The 24,427-nt window shown below is 36.3% G+C and overlaps 1 protein-coding gene across 2 annotated transcripts in view; it reads right to left on the minus strand.

Moving 5' to 3' along the window:
- Positions 1 to 1,803: 1,803 nt before the first annotated feature.
- Positions 1,804 to 24,427, minus strand: part of SLC16A9 (solute carrier family 16 member 9) — a 43,860-nt gene continuing 21,236 nt past the window's right edge. Inside the window, exons 2-6 of one of the 2 annotated variants that reach the window (XM_039871862.1) lie at positions 20,788 to 21,020; positions 12,746 to 12,889; positions 7,574 to 7,669; positions 4,257 to 5,174; positions 1,804 to 3,849 (exon numbers count right to left, since the gene is read on the minus strand). In XM_039871862.1, the coding sequence (XP_039727796.1) occupies positions 3,671 to 3,849; positions 4,257 to 5,174; positions 7,574 to 7,669; positions 12,746 to 12,889; positions 20,788 to 20,983 (1,533 nt within the window). In that variant the 5' untranslated portion in view covers positions 20,984 to 21,020 and the 3' untranslated portion in view covers positions 1,804 to 3,670. The remainder of the gene's footprint in view (positions 3,850 to 4,256; positions 5,175 to 7,573; positions 7,670 to 12,745; positions 12,890 to 20,787; positions 21,021 to 24,427) is intronic. The other variant, XM_039871863.1, reaches the window with a different exon arrangement.

Here is a 24,427-nt window from a genome sequence, read left to right on the forward strand (position 1 = left end):
CCACACCTGTGCCCAGGAACACTTGCTACCTCCCTCAGGTATTGAGAAGCCATACACTAAAGAATAATAAAAATAATAATAGGTAATATGTACTGAACATATGCAGGCATATATATGGGTTATCTTATTTAATTCCCACAAAGCCCCTATGACATATTTGACAAATGAGGACACTGAGGCTTTGACAGGCTAAATAATTTGCTCACAATTACCCAGCCACAGGAAACAGGCTAGAACTTGAACCCCAGAATCACAGCCTTAACAAGTATGTATACTGCATCTCCAAATATTATCCTTGTATTCATAGATTTCTAATCAGTTGTGCTTAAACTCCTTACTCAAAGAGACACCTTATTAACTGGCATCTTTCCAACACAATTGACTGTAGAGAAAAAGGCCCAAGATTGTAATCTATGAAGGAGAAATTGTTTGGCACTGCTATTGTAAATTATGTATATTATGTGTTCCATATACTACTACTTCTAAGTAAAAGAAAAAATGAGACATTCTTCCTTAAAAATAGAGCTCTTCCTTTATTTCCTGGAATGTCCTGAGTTAAGATAATCCTATATTGATTGCTAGAAGTTGAGGCTTTCTGAGGTCACGGGACTTTCCAGCCAGCAAAACAGGGCTGACATACCATTCGGTCATAACCTCCCAGTGCTGAAATTATTCCTCCTGGGACCTTTCCAAGTTGGTATCTGAAACTTCTCCCCTGATGATGACAAGGTCACTCTAGAGAAAATTAAGTCACCAAGTGGCTCCTAGGAGGCTTTCCAGAGAGAGAGAGGGAGGGAAAGAGAGAGACAAGGCTGAGAGGTGTGAAGAGGCTATAAAGTCAGGGAAGAGGGCCCCTAACAAACCCTTCACACCCTTCTCCAGCTCAGTCCCAGGTACTCGGAATGTCAAGAAACATCTATGGAGTCACAAAAGAAAGATTATATTCTCTTTTTTTATAATTTTTTTCCCCTCTTTAATTCCGCCCCCCTCACTTCCTCCCTTGACCTATGGATGTTGCCGTTTCCCCTTAAGAATTGGATCTCTGAAGGTGGGGTGTCCCCTCCCACACGCTCACGGCATCCACCGGGGCCTGGTCCGTGGCTCCATCTGGGGTGCGAACCCAGGACCTTCTGCGTGTAAAGCAGATGTGCTAACCACTACACTAGGGGCCTACCCCTGAAAGATTATATTCTAATCAATTTAATTTCATTATCGTGTTTTTAAAATGCTAATTCCCAGGAAATAGACAGTCGTGAATAATTACTAACATAAACGTGACATCTCTATGCACAAAGATTGACTTTAGTAGCTACTCTCCCAGCTAGGCCCCATTCCCTAGCCATGTTAGAAATCAAAGGGTTTACTAGAAACTGTTCTCTTTTTGCTTTTGGAAATTATTTACATGCGTTATCCATACCATGATAATTACATTTTGTACCATACAATCAGGATCATAATTCCCATCTCACAGGGCTATTATGAGGGATAAATAATGTAACATGCTTGGAACATATTAAGAATTCCATTAAAGATTAGCGAGATCATTATTAAGAATCTTGAAGGGGAGTTTGTCCATTTTCATTAAAAGGATTCTGTAGGACTGACATATTACCTTTTTGGAAGGCAACAGTCAAAATAATTTAGCAAATAGCTTTTGAACATGCTGATATCTAATCATCAAATTCTGCAGTTTGAAGGGGACGTTGGGTAATTTATGTTTTTACATTCAAGTGAAGTGTCACTGTATATAATTTGGGAGTGGGTAGGGCAGCTGGCTAAGAAGAGAAAAAGCAACCAAACTGATGCAAAACAAACAAAAATATTTTATTGTATCTGAACATTCATTCCCTAGACAATGGATAATGCACACATTGGATGACATTAGTAGACACAGTGAAGATGCATTCGGACGATTAACAACATTGATGAATGTGGGTAGTCATAAAAGTTAAACCTTTTCAGGTTATTGGATTTCCTGAATATAATATTGGCAAGAAGGAACTTTCAACACAAAACACATTTTTTTTAATGTCACTCATTTTATTTACTAACCTTGACAGTTACTAAAGAATGAGGTACGGAAAACTTTCCAGAAGATTGAGTATGGAGCAGAAGTCTAAGGCACTTTGGAGCCCCATTATTTCGTTATTGAATAAGATAAACTCAGTTATGAAATTCCCTATACTCCAGGTTTATTACATAGAAAAGCACTATTTACCCACCTCAATGAGGTGTTGTGGCAATTCATGCTTATAAAGTGCTTCAAGCGCCTTCAAAGAAAGGCAACATAGAAGTATGAAATAATCTTACATATTTCAAAAGAAATGAAAAGACAATTTTGGCACAATAGGAAGAGTGCCTCCAATTTAAAGAACCACACTTGACTATTTATAAACACCCATCACCTCAATGGTTTACTGGCTTTTTTTTTATTTTTTAAAGAGAATAAATGTTTCTGTGTTGCCAGTCTTTTAACAGTCATTCTCAACCCAGGCCGTATTACCAGAATCACATGAAGAGTTCATTAAAAATATAGATCCTTGCCCCACAGCCTAGACCTCCAGAATTAAAGTCTCTAAGAGTGGTGCTCAGGCAATCATATTTTAAAAAGTATCTATAGAGGATTCTGATGCAAACCAAAGTTTTAAAAACATTTCTTTAAAAAAATATCAGTTTATTAAACATTGATTTCTCCTAGAACATTCTTCTTAATAGGTATCAACTTCTTATTGCCTTTTTCTCTTCCTGTGTCCCACACAGACTCAGAACATCACACACACACACACACACACACACACACACCGCACACTACTTGCCCGCACTTTTAGCTCTGCCCTTGAATTAAAATGTGATACTGGTAAAATTTGACAGTAGCAAATAAATCAAGAAGATATTGCAAGGACTTGCAACTTGTCCCCACTGTGCCCAAAGCAAATGGATGTTTCCCATTTGCCAAACGGAATGTTTTGAACATGCATTTCCAATTTGGAAACAGGTAAAATAAGCACTTCCTGGAAAATACCAGCTAAATGGATGCTGACAAACCAAAAGTGAGCAGGGTTATAGCGGCCAACCATGAAGACAGGCTACAGCTACTACTGCTCAGTGGGCACCAAACATATAGGTGCTTCATCAAGGTAAATAAAACAGAATAATGAAAACTGGTGACTGTATTTGAAAATGTCTTTTTTTTAAAAAAAAAAAATGATCAGTTTGCTACACTGCAATTCTTAATGTCATTTTAGTAACCACTTTAATTTCTTGACTGGCTCAAAGTCTTCTATTTACCAGCTAGTCTAACATAGAGAAGAGAGTGGTTTAGTCCCTAGTGGTTTGAGTCCCTAGTCTCATCATGCTACTTGCAGTTTTAAAACAGGAGAGTCCCCTCTGGATATCTTGCAAGGGAACTGATGGAGTCTGCAGAGAAATTATTTCTTTACACGAAGAAAGTCTTCTGAAGCTGACCAAAATTTTTATAATGTCAAGGACTCATGAATAATAGCAAAACACAATACTTCTCCCACTTCTTGGGAAAAGAAAACAAAGAAAAAAAATACAGGAGATAGAGACTACATAGAGAATAGGATATTTTTTAAAAAATTCATTCAAAGTCCGCCACAGTGAAATTTGGCTGTGAAAAAACAGTCTTTTACTGACTTCTAACATTCTTTTAAACATTAGAGGCAACTTTGTACAGAAAGGTTGTTGGGGCTGGCTTGGCGAGTTGCTTGTTGCATACTTCCCAGTGGGGCAAGGCTGTCAGGAGCAGAATAAAACCTCCCAGCAAGACCCAGAAGCCACTAAAATAAAATGCAATGTCATAGGTCTGGGTCCAGTCATAAATCCAACCTGAAAAGAAAGTAAGAAAAAAGTGAGTTTTATAGAAAATAGTATGAATATGAAGCCCATACTCTAATTCCATCAATTTTATATGCAGTGAGAATTAGGATACTTATTCCATCTACTCCCAAAGTGGCCTACTGGGAATTACAAGAGGAGAAGTTTTCAAAAATTTGGACAAGAATAAGCAGGTTTTTTGGGTTTCTCCCAGATAAAGAGTAAACATAAATCCCTGAACAAGAAAAGTGGCTTTTTCAATTACATCAAAGTAATTTTGAGTAAATCATTACCACAAGACATTCCATGCCGATTTATTTTGTGCAAACCTGTGCTGTTATTGCATTCCAAATTTCTATATCTTGAAATGCCACAGAGAAGAACAGTGAAATGGGTTGACTTTAAGACAAATATCTTACCAACGATTGGTGGTCCAAGGCTATTTCCAAGTCCAGCAAAGAACATTAATATCCCATAGGCATGGGCTAATTTTTCCATTCCCACAGTCTTCGTAGTCACATATGGAAAGATGGACCAATTACCAGTAAGAAACCCTAGGATCCCAGAAAGTATAGCCAATGTGACATAACTTTTAGCAAATGGAATTGCACACAAGGCCAGGCCCATGAGTAGTAAGGTAACTATGTAAAGATATAAGGTATTAATCCACTTGAAGTCAGCCAGTATCCCTAAAAGGAGTTTACCAACTGCTGTCATAATTCCAATAATAGAAATAAGAGGCATAATAAGCTCTTCTTCTTTCACATTTGAACTTCTTGCTACATCTTCCATAAGCAATAAAGGTGGAAACCCTCCAATGTCAAAAAGAAAGATAGCGATGAAGAGTGCTGAAAATACTTTGTTTTTAAAAAGAGCCACAGTTTCTCCACAGTAGTTTTTATACAATTGCCACTTCCTCTTGGCAAGCTGTTTGCAAAAATATGTCTGTTCTGCGACTTTCTTTTTATACGTCTCGGCCTCTTTTGTGTGAGCCATTGTTGTTGGGATTTTATGAAGGAGACTTTCTTGTTTGCAGTCACCATTGGCTAAAGTGCTTTTGTATGTTTCCTCACTACCGCAGCACTTTTCAAGAATGTTTATGTTTTCTTCTAGGTTCTTTTCTTTTTCATTGTAAGTGGTGTATCTTTCTGGTACATTTTCCACAGCTGTTTTTTCAGGCAAAGGGCATGCAGAGGACTTGAGGGGTCTCATCAGACTGCCACAGGCTAATATATTTAAAGCTAAAGCACCCACAATCAACAGGCACCCATCCAGTCCATAGAACTCAATCAGCAGCCTCTGCAGAGCAGCATATATAAAAACTCCAACACTTGAACCTAAAAAGGAAATGAGAGCTGTTCAATCTTAATCTCTTATAATGTGGGGCTCTTGGGACAAGCATGATCGGTATCACAATTAAATTTCTTTTTTACAATGGCATCCATGTGTGCCTTCATATGAACATCACAGCAAGAATATTATAGATAATGATAACAATAATAGTAAAACTGATAAAACATTTATTTTAAGAATTAGCATTTGTAGTTCAGACACTGTGTTAAGCACTTTATATTGTGTGATCTTATTTAATCTTTATAATGATCGTATTGTGTAGGTCCTATTATTCCCAAGAACACATGAAGTAAACTAGGGCTAGAAAAGTTGGGAGATTTGCCACAGATTACAAAGCTGTAAATGGCATAAGTAGGATTCATAATCAGTCTGACTCCTGGAGCCCATATTCGTAACAAATACCTTATGTAACTACTATTTTTTGCACTTATTACGTGCCAGGCTCTGTGTTATAAATTTATTCCCTTTGGAAAAACAAATGTTTATTTATTTATTTTTTTGAGATGAAGAATATATTTTAATTTTTATAGAATATTTGTAATGGTTTGATAGTTCATATCTGTTGCTGAATCACCAGAATACATGATTCATATTACTAAATGATGAAAAGAATAAAGTGGAATTTGATAGAGTGTTTAAATTACAAAGTATGCCTGGTTTGCACATACATGCAAGTCCATAAATTCCTCAGTTTTTAGCACAGATCACACTAAACACACTGAAATAGCAAGTTACATCAGCCCAGTTAATTTGCAGTGTTCTGATTTCAACTTTTTAAAAATTGAGTGTTTTAAAATTTAAATATCATTGGGAAAGGTATGTAAAAAACGAGAGAAAAATAGATCTGTTTAAAAAAATAGGTAAATAGATTGATCATACTTTTTAAATGTTCTATACGAAATTATGTCATAACTTTAACAGGATGCCATGCTTGTAGCAAAAACTCATCTTATTAAAAATTCTGACAAATAATCAAATGGCTCTTAGAGTTATAAAAAAACATTTTTCTTTGGGACCACAGTTGTCCCTTTCTAAACATTTTGAAAGTTAACACTTTAACATTTCCCCCACCAAAAAAAAAAAAAAATTTGCATGCAAATGTTAATTTATAGCTCACCTTAATGTAATGGTAGCTAAAATAATATCTTTGTGTAGCTACTAAGAGAGTAAGTATCTCTTTGCTGATTTCTGAAAACAAGTAATAGACAAATTTAGTCCTTCCCTTATCTTTTTAAAAGTGGCACATACTTGGAAAGCTAAAAAGCACTTCAGAAAACAAACTGAAAGAATTGAAATATGACTATTTCACGTACTTCTGTACCGCATTAGCATCCATTCACTGTTAATTCATATTTTTGCCTAATACCATTCTTTTTACAGATTCTAACAAAAGTGCCATACCATCAGATACTTAAGTATACTCTTGGTGTACTGGAAGTTGTATATTTTGACCTTAAATTGAGAAAAATAAACACCTTCTCTATTGCTCACCAATCAAGTTTAGCTCTCAGCATCATGAAATAGAAGGGAACATATTAAATCAATTCAATCAAAATTTATTGAATACCTATGATGTGTTAAGTATATGACAGGGCAGCAAAATCAAATTACACCTTGGACACTAGTTTCCTCAGCCTACTTCCCCCAAGAATGCAGCCACAGCATAAAAAGATGCGGGAATTCTTTCAGGGCAATGAAGAATAATTCAGAGCTTTCCTATAGAACTGTATAAACTGTGAAACTAGAATTTTTAATTTTCAAAAAGAAAATCCTAATTTAAAAATCATGAATGTAAAGGGAAAAGTGAAATAAAGCACTAATTATGCTTCCATACATCTCTAAATTATACAATATCACAAAAAGGAAAAATATCAATTGATGTTCAGGGAACCTGAAACAGTAAGAGATACATTCATGCTTTGATGAACTCTTTAATACCAGAAGTCAACAAACTTTTTCTATAAGGGGCTAGAAAGTAAATATTTAAGACATTGTGGGCCGTACAGTTTCTGTCACAAATGCTCAACTCTAGCATGAAAGCAGCCAGAGAAGGACAGCAAATGAGCGTTGTTGTGTTCCAATCAATTTTATATATGGACTGAAATTTGAATGTCATTCAATTTTCACATGCCATGAAATATTCTTCTGTTGATTTTTTAAAACTATACAAAAATGCGAAAATCATTCTTGGCTAATGAGCTGTCCAAAAACAGGCAGTAGACCTGATTTGGCCCATGGGCATTAGTTTATCAACCGCTGTTCACCACAGAGCAAGATCAATGGTAGCTGGGGCGTGGTTAGTTAAACATATTTGTGCTTGGTAAATTTAACTTTGATTAGAAAGCTAAATAGTGATGATGCTGTACTTATTTTGAACATGTACCTGTTGAAATTAGGCCAAGTGCAAGACCTCGGCGGCTGTCAAAATACTCGCACGTAATGGTCACTGTTGCAGTGTATAATAAACCACATCCGAGACCTAAACATAAGAAGACATTGCATAAATTAAGACAGACTATATTACTCCAATGCAAAGAAAACAAAAAAGAGGAAAAAAGAGAAATAATTCCAATAGCATATTCTGTTACTGACTCGCTAAAACTCTTCAGAATATGGATTCCTAGATCCCTTCGGTGTTAGTTGTGCAGCTCCAATGGACGCATTTGGGCAGGCTGTTTTCACTCCACGCCTACCATAAGGTCAGGGTCAAGTGGAAAAAATAATCCAATTTTTTAAAGCATAAATGAATGATGCAAATTTAAGACATTATGAAGAGAGAATGGTTAAATCACATGCCAAACACAAAATTTAATCAAATGTGCCCATTCGATATCTCTGTCTCTCTTCTGAGTCCCTGCTCTCAGCTGAGTGTTATTCCTCTAAGTCCTCTAAACAATTTTACAAAATTCCCTTCGCCGTCCCAAGCTATTTCGCTAGAGTGCATAGCTTGAACATCATAGTTTGCAAAACAAAGGCCTGCAGGCAGATCTTCAGTTGTCCTCAGATCATGACATCACAGTCAAATGTATACTTATAAAGTTTTATCTTTTAAAGATGCAAACTAAAATGAACGAAAAAGGGGCTAAGTAATAAATATGACAAGCTCAGTGATCGAAAGTAATCTCACAAGGTGATCTGATCATAAATTCCTAATTGGGCAGGTCATGGTGGGTAGTCATGCCCCAGGCATATAATTTCCTTAATAAAAGGTTTATCTTTGCCTTAAGCAAGCCCTGTCCATTGTTCTTGTGCATCTAGGTTAACACATCTTTAAAATGCCAGAGTAATACTCTTTTCTAGACCCCTCAGAGGTATAACCAACCTCAAGGGAACCCAGGATCTTATTGCCTATATTCCATCCCTATTTACTGTAACTGTTAATGGTTAACTATCTTGTACCCACCAAAGTAAAAGAAGTATATATCGCTCTATTTTATTTTTCAAACAACAATCAGAGATTGCCCCAGCTTGCTTGCTCCCACCTCCTTAGTCTACCACCAATGGGTTTCATGTGATCCTTATGTTCCCTCCTTTGACTTACTTCAAATGCATTAAAAAAAAATGCAAAACTGCCATCCTCAGCAGCATTTTCTCAATTGATTAAGAGCTTGCTTCCGGGCACGTCCTCGGTTTGGTTCAAATAAACTCTCATAAAATTTTCTACAGGTTTGTATGTTCTTACAATGACACTACCTTATTTAGGAGTAAAATGTCATGATGTCTTCTTTAATCTAGTCTGAAATATCTTTGCAAATAAAAAGGAGGCAAACAGTAAAATAACAACTGTTAAATTTAAGTGGCGAGGATATGGATGTTTGCTATCGTATGTTTGTGTGTAACTGAACAGACATCTATCAAGCCTCTACATTCATAATATAAAAATTTTTCCCTGTAGTATTATTTTTATGAAAATGAAATATTTTGGCAACAGTGAATTCTAATGTGGCAATCTTAAAAAGTGATAAGTGTGAAACTACAGAATCCAGACTCTATGTGTTGGGGAGGGGGACCAACTCATTCATATTTGCCCTGGACTTTCCTGGTTTGAGCATTAGAAATCTCACATCCTCGAAAACTCCTTAGTCCTGGGCAAACTGGGACAATTGGCGACTGTGATGTGGGGACCTATGTGCTTCTCTATATACATTATATCATGAATAGTCACAATGTCTCTGAACTTATAGTAGTCCCATTTTATAAAAAAATAAATAAAGAAGCCAGAGAGATTGAATAATTTCCCAAGGTCACAAAGCTAATAATAATAATGGTTATGCTAGTGAATATTCATCCTTTATCTCATCAATCCACAAAACCCTGTAAGTTGGATGCTATTATTATGCTCAGTTTTAAAAATGAGAAAACAAGATAAGTAAGTTATCTGGAGTCACACAGTGGATCTGATAAGGTTAACCCGCATGGTCCAAACCCAGAGCCTGCCTGTTAGTGCTTGCTCCTTCCCTCTGCCACACTATTTTAAGAGATAATCTAATTCATTCCAGACAAATGAAAATGCTTAGAATACAATTCTACACAGAACTGGTGCTCTATGAATGTTATCATTAGACTGAATCTGTTTTTTTCTAAGGAACGCATAATACAGAAAGGAGAATGAGTTCAGACTGTGTAATAATTTCCTGTCACTTCCTTTATAATTGGACACTCCACTTTAAATGGTGACAGAATGGAGGTGTCATTGACCATTACTATCCCATTTATTTATCCCACAAATATTCTATGAGTCCTAAACTATGAGCCTATTGATGAAATAAAACCACAAAGAAGTCAATCATGGTAATAAGTATTAATAATCTGCTAGCAAAGAGTAGCTCACAGGGCCCCGATAATTACCAAAGTGAGAGATACTTTTTCAATTAACTGAAATCCAATTCAAGTCTTTTATTTATTTTATTTTTATTTATATTTTGCTTGACTTTGTGTAGCCCTCATAAGACCTATGTGAGGTAGGTTATTAAGCCTGCCTTTGCAGATGAGGGAAGAGTCATTTGTGGGGATCATGGGGCTTACTCAAGCTCACAGAACTTATGTCTCCTGACTTGAAGCCTAGTGGTCTCTCTGACAATTTCCTCCCAGTTGCAGGAATTCAAAACGTACTGCCAAATCAGAGTCATAGGCATTCTCCAGACCTAAGCTTGCTTTCTGACCCAGAATCCCTTAACTGAAGAGGCTAAAAGGGGCATTGCAGCAAACTCTATGACAAATAGATAAATGATGATATCCTGAATCTTTCCCCAAGAGAACTCCAGCTTCTGCTAGATAATCACGCACTGGGGAAGGCGGGATATGTATTGAGCATCGTTGGACACAGGGTATCAGCTGACATTGTTAACTAGAGACTTGAAGTATTTAAGTGGTCTCCCCTTAGAGTGGGGTCATGGAGTGGGGCAGGAAATATATGGGTTCATGGCCCAGGTCTGGCACACAGTGGTTTCGTTGAACCCATGGATACATCCAACGGCCATTTCTCCATATTTAAGAAGCACACATACGTGTTAGTTGTAGAACCCCCTACACTGTTCCTTGGCTAGTGGAGTAAGTCACCACAGGGGGGAAAGCCAGTGGAAGCCCTGTAACCACATCACCACCACCATCTGCAGCCAAAAGAATAAACCAAGACCAATATCAAATCCTATCTAATTAACTGAAGATCATGGGTTCATAGGGGAGAGGGACAGTGTTAGCTATTGAAAGGTTCCAATGACATGAACCAAATCAACATCAACGTCACAAGTTAGTAAAGCTTTCTCCACTACCACAGAAATTCTGAAATTTAGTCGTGAGAGTTAATTTTGTCTTTTTATGTCTATATATTCTTAGATATTCTTCTGACACAATCAAATGTATATACATCTTAGACAATGTTGGCTGTTTTCTTTTAAAAAATTAATTTTTATCTATAGGTAATGCAAATGCTATGGTATCACCGTTTGTCAATTTTTCAGTCAGTGACAACTTTGTATATGTACTCACAAATGCTTTCCTTGAATTAACCTTGAAACCATGAGTAGAAGTAAAACTCCAAGAAATTTTCAATGGTTAGTCCAGAGTTTGGGGAAAATGCCGAAATCATAGCAATGGCAGAATGATTCAATTTCTATGTAAAAAGTATAATTCTAAATGGAATTTTGTCCTAAAAGGAATAATTTGTCCTTTTTGTCTTAAAAGAAATAATCTAAGTTCTAAAAGGAATAATCTCATTCACACATAAACATAGATATCTACATTTTTATTTTTATTGATTTTAGACAAGAATGGAAAATGATTATCTCTAATTTTATGTGAGAATATATTTGAAGGACAGATTCAAAACTGTATTAAGCATTATAGAAAATATAAAATATCAAACAGATACTACCTACTCTCAAAGAACTAAAAAGTGATCTCCTTATTTAGATCAAGATCTGAGTAGTATTAAGGTACATAGTTAAATTTAAAATAAACACTAAGACTTCTAAAAGCTCTAAAAATAATCACAAAAATGCAAAAGTCAGGATGTGGTATCACACTGAGTGGATGCAATTACTAACTATGTGGCTTTGGTTAGTAATTTCACTGCTCTGAGCTTCACTTTTCCTCTCTATAAAATAGGTTATTGTGAAAATTAAATAAGATCAGATAAAGCACATAGCACAGAGCCTGGCACATAGTAAGTGCTCAATGAATATTAGCTGCTATTTTTTTCTATTACTTATTGCGGAAAAGTCTCAAGTAAAAGAGAGGAATATTGGTAGTCAACAAACTGGTTCTTTCAGACACTAAGAAAAAACTTTGAAACCTGGAGTCGTCTTTTTCAAATTCCCTATCAGCAGCTCCTGAAATACTGAGTCTGGTGATGTTTAACATTGAGTATATCACGAAAGCAACCCTTCTTGCTCCCCGCTCCCACCCCAACTCCCCCAAGAAAAACAAAATCCAAACTGTCAGTGCTCTCAGGCCCCAAGTTCTTTACTTTTCCTCTCCTGTAACCAAGATCATCATCAATCATTCCCACCACACAATTTTCTTCATTCATGCCTTATTTTAAAAAAATAATTATTATGTGCTTTACAATCTGCTTTTTACTTTTGCTGTGACTTTGTGACAGACTGGGCCCTAGTGACAGATGGGGCCCTGGTGACAGATGGTGTGAAACAGCAGGATGTTTAGAGCACAAAAAGCTCAACACAGCCCTGCTTAACTGTCCAATATGAAAGGGACCACTTCCTAAGTCGGTGAGAAGTGACAGATGTCAGTCACATATAAGTCTCATGCTCCTCCCTCTTTTTTTTCTTTTTTGTGCTTTAGAGAAAAGTACTGAAATGAAACACCTTCCTGTGCCTTGCGAGAAAACATAATGTGCGTTGTTAAATATCCTTCCAAATATTTTGATTCACTGGTGGACATTTTACTAAAGCAACAACTTTTGGTGAAGTAGCCATTGGAAGTAATTATCACTGAGCATTTTCATTCGTTATATTAACTGAATAAAAACCCAACATTGGTAAAATGATGATTAACTCTTGACACTTAGAAAAGTTATAGTAATCAAGTTTCTTACCTACAACAATGCCATAGGAAAAATATAGAAAGTAGATATTAGGGGCAAAACCACTCAACATTAGGCCTCCGGCCACCATGAAGCCACTGAAGATCGTCACAGGTCTTGCTCCAAAAGATGAGACACAGAGGCTGCAGACAGGACCTAATATAAGAAATGAAACCTTCACGTATTTAACAGTAATCTCCTTTACACAATCATATTATCTACCCCATCGAAAGTTTAAAATGATTCTTTCCATCACAAAATAACAACAACAATAATAAACATTTACTGTGTGCTGGACACTACATGAGTACTTCACATAAACAATTTGATTTTATTTTAATCTTACTGCAGCCCTGAGAGGTAGATACTATTGTTATCATCATTTTTTTGGATAAGGAAATTAAAGATTCAAGATAGTAAGTTCACATAGTTAAGAAATGGGGGTTCTGGAGTCAGATTTTCTTCAGATTCGAGCTCTTATTAGATCTCTCTGTGCCTCTTTTTCTTCATCTGAAAATTGGATTAATAATAGTAGCCCCCTTGTAGTGTTAGCGCGGACAATAGTGTTAGCAAGGATGTGGAACAATCAGAACTCTTATAAACTGCTGGCATTATCTCCTAAAGCTGAACACAGCACACTGTATAACCCAGAGTTCCATTTCTATGTATATACCAAATAGAAACCAAGAGACATACCCAAAAGAAATAGCTACATCAAAAGTTATATACATAAATGCTCATAGTAGAACTATTCATAGCAGCTAAAACCTAGAAATCCAGATGTTTATCAGTAGTAGAATGTATAATTAAATTCTGGACTATTCATCAATGAACTATTGTATGGCAATGAGAATAAATGACCTACAACTACATATAGCAACACATGGATCTCACAAACATTTTGTGGAGTGAAGGACACCCAATACAAAAAAGTACACATTACGTAATTCCAATTATAAAAAATACCCCAAAAAGGCAAAACTAATCTATGATTAGCAGTTAGAATAGTGGTTATCTTTGGTAGGGAGTACGGAGTTATAACCAGAGGGGAGGACAGCGCAACTTCCAGGGGAACTGCTAATGTTCTATTTCTGATGTATATGTGCTCATTTTATGCATGTGTTCAGTTTGTGAAAAATTCATCAGGCTATACTCTCATAATATGTACACTTTTCTGTTTTAATGAAAAAATGTTTAAGAAACATCAAATGGAGAAACGATGTAGTCTGTTAATAGCCTCATTATTAGTAAGTGGTAGAGACAGGATCCAATGACCCCAAGCCCAACATTCTTGCCAATTATGGTAGTTCCGCTTATCTGCAGTTACCCTTAGTCAACCACGGTGTGAAAACATTAAACGGACAATTCCAGAGATAAACAATTCATAAGTTTTAAATGAATGTCGTTCTGAGTTGCATAATGAAATATCTCGCCATCCCTCTTTCTGCCAGTTAGTCACTTAGTAGCCATCTGGGTTATCAGATTGACTGTCTCAGTATCGTAGTGCTTATGTTCAAGTAACCCTTATATTTACTTAATAACGGCCCCAAAGCCATCCACATAACTTTTATTACACTATGTTGTTATAATTGCTCTATTTTATTATTAGTTGTTGTTAATCTTTAATGTGTCTAATTTACAAATTAAACTTTATCATAGGTATGTATGCATAGGAAAGAACATAGTATATATAGTGTTCGGTACTATCCACAATCAGGTATCTACTGAGGGTCTAGGAACACATCCCCCGCAGATAAGGGGGGACTACTGAACAATAGAAATATCAGGAGTCACATGTATGAGCCACATATGGAATCTTAAACTTTCTAATAGCTACATTAGAAAAAAATTAAAAAGAGGTAAAATTTAATAATACATTTAATCTAACCTATTACATCAAAAACATTATCAACATTTCAATCTCATTAATGAGAATTTTATATACCTTTGTTTTGTACTGTCTTTGAAATTCAGTGTGTATATGTTATACTTACAGCATATCTCAACTCTAACTAGCCACATTTCATAGCCACCAGTGGCTAGTGTCTACTGTATTGAGCCACACAGCAGTAGAGTATCATATCATGATACAAGAGGGAAAAGAGAAGACCACACACAATCCAGGACTTACACCAGAAGGCAAAACAAACACATGTCAAAACCTCAGTCTATGGGCAATAAGCACCAAAAGAAAGGTCTAGATCATGTGTTTGGGGATTTCAGAAAAGGGAGATTGCCATGTGCCAAGGAACTGAGCCTTGAGCTGGGCCATGAAGTACGGTTACAAGGACAAAAGGGGTGAAAATACCTTCTAAGTGGAGGGGACAGAACCCTAATGTGGTTTTCCAATCCTGTAGTTATTATATGATAGCTTTGGAAAAGGAATGATTCCCTTTGGGAAATAAATTCACTTCCACGCCCCCTCTCTCTCAAAAAGTTTCGGAGAATCCCAAAAATGGTAGGATGGCCAGGCCCGCTGCTGCAGATGTAAGTAGACTTATGGTACGGTGAGAAATAAAATATAACAGTCACCATGCTGTGTGCCTGCAGCAGAACAAAGATTTCTCAAAAGAGCAGACTGGGCCTGGGAGAGTCCTACCCTTTTACCTATAATGCAGGGAGCCCAACTAAAAAGTAGGTTCTTTACTCCTTCCTCCTGCTGAGAACAGGAATTTTAAGCTCATCATATCCCTGAAAGAAAAAAAAGCGTTAAGGAGCCACACCCACTCAAAGCCTTAATCTCTTGTATAGTGTCAACTGCCTTGTTTATTGGTTGGTCTGGTGGTATTACATGGACACGGCAGACAGTTTAACCAGAACCTGTCAATCTTCTCACCAATCCTGGAACTGCTAGCACACTGGGAACTGGCCAATGTAACAGAATTCTTTTAAGAGGCAGAAATTTCATGCTACTAGAAAGAGTTAACAGTGCTTGTGGGTAAAATCATACAGATAAGATCAAATTCAGTTCTGCCAGCAGTCACAACTGATTCAGCAAGCAAGTTGGCCACACTGACTCACTGGATTAACCTGGGAGTAGATTTTCTGACTCATGAACAGTTTTAGGGCCTTTGGAAAAACAAAGGATCTCCCTGATGTTTCAGCAACTCTGTTGTCTGAAAAATGGCCTGTCCTTGAGCTTGAAGAGTGACATGTAAACAAAGAGTGCTTTAGCTCATTTTAAAACAACGATAGGCTATGGTAGTGCTTCTATACCATTCAGGTTTCAACCAGAGAAACAGAACCAGAAGACCTACATTAGGGAATTTATTGCAAGGAATTAGCTTATGCGATTGTGGGGTCTGGCTGGGTAAGTGCAACGCTCACAGTGCAGGCTCTCAGGAAAGGCAGGTCAGAACTCCTGGCACAGGCTGAGGCTACAGGGCATAGGCAGAATTTCTCCTTCTGGAAAAGCTCATTTCAGCTCTCAAGGCCTTTCAACAGATTGAATCAGGTCCACTTAGATTATCTAAGATAATTTTCCTTTCTTAAAGTCAATTAATTATGAACTTTGAGCACAACTATAAAATACCTTCACAGTAACACTTACATTAGTGTTTAAATAACTAGAGAATGTAGCCTAGCCAAGTTGACCATCACACTTTCCAACACAACCTCTCCTTCTCCAGGCAAATTTATTTCACCCGGATGCGTCATCTGCAGTCATCCAGGCCTCTGCATAAAAGGACTCTCCATGGACTGCTCTCTCCCTGACCATCCACCTTACAAAGCCCAACCTCCCATCTGGCCCACCTCACAGCTTATCTCTATTAAACTCCAGAGACTGTCTTGTCCTTGCTATTCTCCTTGGCATTTGTGATATCTTGAATTATCAGTAACATTTTTTTCTGTTTCTTCCTTGAGACTATAAATCCCTTAAAAGCATCTCTAGCACAGAGTGGAGGAGACTATGGATGGATATAATGATGGTGAGCTCGTTCACAAAACATAATCCAGACAGTAGGATCCTTGATGCTCAGCTTTACCTATCCAGAGGATCGTCTGCACAAGCACATGATTCAGGCCAGAGGAAGAAGTTATTTTCTCCTCAATTACTCAAGTTTCAAAGAGAAGGAATTAAGAATTAAGATTATGAAGACTATGAAGTTAAGAATTGCATGTCTTTTCATAGTTCTTATATGCTACTCTAAGCTACTGTCCAAATCTAGGTTTGTCAGAGACCAGGGATGTGCCTTTAAATTCTAGATACTTAAGACCCAATCTTGGCAAAGTTTCAGCTCTGCCTCCGCTCATTCTCCTAGAAATGTCTTCGTCTTTCACCCTGAAGGGTCCTTTTCTTTTGTAGATTCTAATTTGATTGGAACTGCTTTGGAGAATATTTTATTTGTGGGTGATTCCAGTTCACTAATATTTGTTGAGTACTTACCATATGTCAAGCACCATTTCAATTACTCTACACAACATTCATATAAGGTAGGTACTTTTATTATCTCCAATTTAAAGATGAAGAAACAGGTTTAATAAGTTAGAAAAACAGGGACTCGGGTGACACTTCCTTTTTAGAGAATGTGCTTCAGATTGAGGAGGTCACTAAACTCGAGGACAATAATGCCTACTTCAGTACATTGTTATGAGGAGCAACTAAGATCAAATAAGTGAAAGTCACTGGTATTGAGCCAGGCACTCAAGGGACATTTAGTGAGCTTAAGAGAAAAGTACATGGAAAACAGAACTTGTATGTTGCTTGGCAATTGTATTTATTCTGCTGTGCCTTGCTCAGTTTTAAAGCTCTAGAGGTCAGACCACAGAACCGGTCAAAGATGACACCTATCATATGATATGATATGGTCTTCCTGTATCAGAATCATCTAGGGAAGATTCCTGGGGCCACTCCCCATCCCCACACCACCCACTGATGGGTAGGAAATTGGCTTTTAGACAAGCTCAAGCAATGCATACATACTTCTAAATTTAAGAGCCCCTATATATATTTTATATATATATGTAAATCCAGCTTTTATCAAAGAGCTGTACATATATAAATACGTATACACATATGTATAAATTATCTTTTATTAAAAAGGATGCAAAGATGTCCATTTATGTGTGTTTTTCACCAAAGCCCCACAAGAACCAGGGCCATTGGACATAATTTGTTTTTCATCATTTACATGGCATAAGCAGTGCCACATCCAAGCAGAAACCTACGGTAGTTCCCTTTAGAAATAAGTCTAAGCAAATAATACATCAGAAAATTATCAAAAAAGCATAAGACTGAAATCTAAATAGAGAGAGCTTAAACCAGTGGTTAGTTCCCAAATAAAAATCACTTTTGGTTCTTCGAAAAAATTCACATATCTAGACTCCATTATAGACTGACTGAATAAGAATGTCTGAGTGTCAAATCTAGGCAATTATATGCTGAAAATTTTCTATAGATGATTCTAATTATCCCTCTGGTTAAGAACTACTAATAACAATTTGAATAACCAACATGAAATATACTTTTCCTATTTCCAAGGTAATATTGATCTGTTTATTTCTCTGTAGAACAGTTTTCAATAAAGTAAAGGGTTAATGTGGCTTACACGCTGCTAGATGCCTCTTGTTAATACTATATTTCCATAGTTTTCAGGATTTGTCCCTTAATTTATGCTATAAAGGGTCAAGGGAGGCCAACATCACATATGTTCAGTGGACACCAACCAATGTGCGTGTGTATGCACGCACGTGTGCAACACACAAACACATAAACACACCCTCTTCAGCCATCATTTTTTCCCCACAATTTCCTCATTCTTGAACCCTTTGGTCTCCTTATTCTACACACGTCTTCAAAAGCTCTGATTAGCTGGTCCAAGTACCTTCTCATCTAGCTGACAACACAGAAGTTAAGTGACTTGCACAGGTCCCTCAGCTAAATAGTGGTAGAGTCAAGATATGAGTTAGAATCTGACTGAAGACCAGTGCTCCCTCCTGTACTTATTGTCTCCTTTGAACGTCAATGGGATGTTCTATCTCTCCAGCCCCAAGCAGAGCCAGCTTCATGGGCTTGTAGCCTATGCCACATGCTTGACTTACTGCTCTGCTGTTGTTGTCTTGAAGTTCGTAATTATTTTTAAACAAGTTCCACTTAGATTATCATTTTCATTTTGTGCTAGTGCCTGCAAATTATGCAGCCAATCCAGCCTACAAGTAAAGAGAGCTGCTCCTGGCCCTTGAAACAGTGAACTAGGAGAAAGTATAGAGCTGCAGTTCAGTTTTGAGTCTCAGCCTGAGCTCTGACCACCAATGCCTCTTCCATCCTTAAGGAGATCTCAGCTTCCCTGAACCCTTAACTCCGACCTGGGCAGACTTTGTGGAAAGAAGCTTTGTACTCCGAATATGTGTTAATTGAGATATCACTTCAATTATCCTTTGATCTTTGCTAGAGAGCAAGGTAATTAAATTTCTGTTTAACTCAGTATTTGCTAATAGAAACGGCGACTAATTGGAACACATTAAAATATTATCTCCTCTTCACATTAGATAATTTTTTCAAAATCGTTACTTTCAAACCCCTTTATTAATACCTCAATTGGCATCCACTTGTACTCTGACAACTGTACAAACAATACACATTTTGAAAAGCCCTTTCAAACAAATTTTGGGCAAGCTTTTCCTTTTGAGCTCATAGTGGCAGTATTATTTTCATTTGTTTGGTTAAGTTTAGTTACCTTATCTGACATGGCCAGATGATCCTGCATTGTTTTTCAATTCTTTTTTCTTTTAAGTTAGAAAAATTTATTTTTTTTACTTTATTTTTAATTATAGTTAACATACATGATTATGCTTGTTTCAGGTATACAAAATAGTGATTCAACATTTATATACGTTACAAAGCGATCACCACAATAAGCCTAGTATCTACCTGTCATGTACATAGTTATTAGGATCAAGTCTTGGGTTTAATTTAACAAGGTAATACATAGTTTGGAAGCAATTGTTTTTGTTTGTTTGTTTTGTTTTGTTTTAAGGAGTCTCCTTTGGCATTCAGGAAAGATGACATATTTAAAAGAAGGAATGGCTAATGCATTTTGTTTTCATGAAATCATTTTAGAGATGAAAAATACCTTACAAATCGCCACATTCAATGTCCTTATTTTCCCCATAAGAATAGAGACTGCGATTTGCTCAGCAAACCACGTCAAGTTCATAGCACACAGGAAGAGACTCCAGGGCTATTGCCCCCATCTAGGACACTGGTTTAGCACATTCGTGCTTAAATAGTTCCAAGTAAGTTAAACTGATAATCACTAAATATTGCTGCAGCGTTCAAACTATTACTCCAGGAACAGAAGTGTCATGTGATTTTAATCCTTAGAAGGAAAATAAAAAGCCTTCTCCTGTTCTCTGTAAAGATAATAAGAATCACTATTACATTATATGAAAACATTTATCAAGAACATTACTTTTGGAGACATTATACAAAGTTCACACAAAATACATCACATATATCTTATATATAATATTACAATCCTTAACAGCATCATCAGTATAAAATGAGACTACCCTTTGCCATGTAAAATTTTTCTTAATAAGGGACAGAAATGTAGGAAATGTAATTTAATCATGGTGTATCTGAATTGAAGAGTAGTAGTTATGAATCATATAGGAACTGCCTATAGGACTGCTGAATACCATTTGGTCCTCTGGTCACTAGCATTTGTCGGACATACCTGAATCACTGCCTTCATCTCCCTGTATCACTCTTACTCATGGAGGTATGAATGTCTCTCACTAGACTGTGAACCTCTTAAGGGCAGGAACGATGTGTTTGCTGTTCATCTTTTCATATTCAGCATCTAGCACACTGCCTGGCACATAGTAGCAAATAAGCGAATAAAGAAATCAATGAATATCTTATGGAATTCCTGTATTTTCATATGGATTTATTACAGTAAAAGTATGGTTGTATAATTTCAATGAAGGCAGGAAAATATGTGTTATACTTTAAAAACAAACAGCCCCTTATGCCTCACACAGTGTTAATGATGCAACAAATGTAATTAAATGATTCATGAGTGAAGGGAAACATAAGTTTATCCACTTACTTGCAAGCAAACCGACTCCACTTGCAAGAGATCCAACCCAGGCTGTTTTTCCTTTTCCTTCACCAAAGGCATCCAGCCATTCTACATACAAGACTCCAACTGCTACTGGGGATCCATAACACAGAAACTGAGTAAAGAAGGAGACAAGCACAATCACCCAGCCCCATCCGCCATCGGGTGACTTTTTAATTTCCATTGTAAGGTGAGATCGAGGATGTTGTTCTCTGTAAGTCCTAAACAAAAACAAACAGAAAAGCATTTTAGAGTGTGGTGGGGCATTGTATTTTGGATTAAAAACACATTTTCCTAAATAAAAACACAGAAGAGTTTCTCAGAAAATACACGTGGAAAAGCATATCACTGACATATCAAATTAACTTTAAATTGTTTATTTATGATTCAAATAAGTAATACATCCATGTCGCTTTTTTAATTCTAGGATGGTAAAGAGTAAAAAGTCTTCTTTCCAACCTTGTCTCCACTGACACATTCCCACCCTTAGCCAGCCACTGGAAATCACTGATTTTGGTTTCTTATGACATATTGGGTTCCTCAGGAAGCAGACTTTTAGCAAGAAGATTAATTAGGAGTGCTTTCTTCTTAGGAAAGGGAATAGACAGCAGAGGGAGAAAGCAAGCCACCATGTGTGTGAAGTAAGAAGATTTCTAAAGCTGGGATGACCCTTTGGAGTGGGGAATGGAGAGCTGTCCCTTCATACCCCCATGTTGATCAGTCACTGGATGAGTACCAACCAGGAAGCGGGCATAACTTTAGGTGAGGTGATTCTCTACAGAAGAGGCAATCAATCCCCACAGGGGCTGTCAGCTGAAGGCCATCTGCCAGTAGCCCTCTCAGAGGCTGGGGCAAGGAATCTTTCATTTCTGGAGGGGTCTGGAGAGAACTGGCAGTACATCACAACATTCACCAACCTGAGTAAATTTCCAGAGCTTTTTTATGCATATACAAGCAAAAACAAGCAAAAAGTTTTCTTTCTTTTTTTTGACAAAAAGTAGAATATTGTACATTCCATTCCATACCTTGTTTTAGTCTCTTAACGCCTTTGGAAATTTTTCTCTATCAATATATAGAGAGCATCAGAGCATCCTTATTCTTGCCCTCTCTCTCCTCATATGAGTGTGTGTTTATGTATACATATGTATATATATATATATATATATATATATATATATATACATTATCTCATCATATGACTATACACTTATTTACTTATTGAATAGGCAAAACATTCACATGATTCAAAAATGAAAAAAAATGACAATATATGTATATATAATGTAGTCTTCATCTACCTATTCCTGCCTAACTCCCTTATCCTCAATGGGTAACCAATGTTGTTTCTTCTACATCCTTCTAGGATATAAGTACATACATAAGTAACTCAAATATAGATTTCCTCTAGTTTTTTAAAAATAGCATGTTATATACATTTGTATGTTTCTTACTTTTTTTTTTAACAAGTATCTTGAAGATCCTTCACATCAATGCATAGTGATCTTCTTTATTCTTTTCTTTCTGCTGATTGTGTTCCAGTATAGGGCTTTGTCTTAACTCTAACCAATCCTCTATGGTTGACAATGCAAAACAGTGCTGCAGTGAATAACCTTATATATACATAAATTTTTTGCATATATGCATATCTATTAGGTAAAACCCAAAAAGGAATTGCTGAGCCAAAGGGTAAGTACATTAGTAACTGTAAACAGTATTACCAAATTGGCTTCAAGGGATTGAATCAATTTATATTATCCCTAGCAATTTGGAGTGTGTTGTGAAAATTTTGGATTTTTGTCATTTTGTAGCTTTAAAACAGTATTTCATTATAGTTTTAATGTACAGCATTTCTCAGCATTCTCTGAACGTCATATATCATTTCATAAGTGAAAGCCATTTGTAATTCCTGGCTAATTCTTGGGCACATATGGGTATATTTCTGGATTTTCTGTAGTATTCCATTGATCTGTCTATTTGTTCATCATTACTACATTAGTTTAATTCAAAGTCTTTTTTAAAGTATTTTTTAAATATATTTTAAATTCTAGTGGAGCTAAGTTCTTTCCATCTCTCTCCATCATTGCACACATTTTAAGTATTTTCTTGGCTCTTTTTGTTTATTTATTTCTTACATGAACTTCAGAATCAGTTTGTCTAGTTTTGAAAGAAATCTGATGGTGTTTTCATGAAGACTGAGTTAAATTTATACATTGATTTAAGGAAAACAAATACTTTTATAACGTTGAGTCTTTCCATCTAAGAACATGGTGTTCCTTTCCATTTGTTCAAGTCTACTTTTGTGTTTAGTGTTTAATGCTTTCCCCAACATTTCTTTTCATTTTATCTTTAGATACTTTACTTTTTGTTAACATTATAATTGGGATTATTTCTTTGATTCATCTGTTGATGTCTGCATGTTAATTTTGGATCCCACTACCTTACTACATTCTCTCATTTGCAGTAGATCTTTGGATGATTCTCTTGGGTATAACAACACACAATACGATATAGTTATATAATCATCTACAAACAGTGGTAGTTTTACCTCCTTATTTGAACTCTTATACTCCTAATTTCCTTCTTTTGCCTTTGCATTGAACAGGATACTCAGAATAATGTTAAACAATATGAGTGTACCTCTTTGTCTAGTTCCTAACTGTAGTGGGAATGTCTTCAAATGCCATGGTGCTGCCTGAGGTGAGATATATTTATTTCACAAATTTATGATAGCATTCATATTTTTCTATTTTGGGGTATTATAAAGAATGCTTACTAGATTTTGTCAAATGCATTTCCAGTGCATAGGGAGATGTATTATAATTTTCTCCTCAAAACTTTTAATATAATAAAATCTGCATTTTCTACTATGAAATCTGTAGTATTACTATTAAACCATCCTAGACTTATTGGATTAAATCTTCCTTAGTTAATGCACTATTTTGATTGTGTCAATCTATTTGGGGAGTGTTAGATTTATAAGTGAGATTTGTCTATATTTTAAAAAATTTTTACTAGTTTTTGGTATCACAATGATATTTTAAAAGAGTCTGAAAATGTTCTTTCTTTTTCTAAATTCTGAAACAGTGTATATGGCACTGGATTTGGAGGCCCGAGGCCTAACCTCCCTGCCCCCAACAAGGTCTCCCATATAATCCATACCTCCTATGTCTCTTCACCATGTCAAGTTTGAAATTAGGTTCAACAGAGTCTTTGCACAAAAGTTGCCAAGACATTCCCTAGGCTGTGGTTTCATCAGATAACCAGTAAAGACAGTAGAAATATCATTTACCCATTCATACATGTCCCTAGTTAGTGAGCCATTTGGCTACCTTAAGAGAGACACAGTTACACCCATCAATCTACCTAAGCTTCTGTAAATGTCCTCACTTTGCCATTCAGAACATGGGCCAAAATTATGTCACCACTTGCCACAGGCCTTTGCATAAATCAATATATTGAATATTTAATAACTGAATATTTATTTTTGATATTTTAATATCTAATAACTGAAAACTGAAAGATGTTACAATTTGTGTACAAAACCGTAGAGTCTAAAATTCAGTTTCTCAGACCATACAACTGTGTTAGCTGACAGAATACTTCAGACCTCCAAATATCAAAATCCTTT

This window comes from Pteropus medius, unplaced genomic scaffold (assembly GCF_902729225.1).
Source record: "Pteropus medius unplaced genomic scaffold, Ma_sr-lr_union100, whole genome shotgun sequence".
In the NCBI taxonomy this organism is placed as follows: Eukaryota; Metazoa; Chordata; class Mammalia; order Chiroptera; family Pteropodidae; genus Pteropus; species Pteropus medius.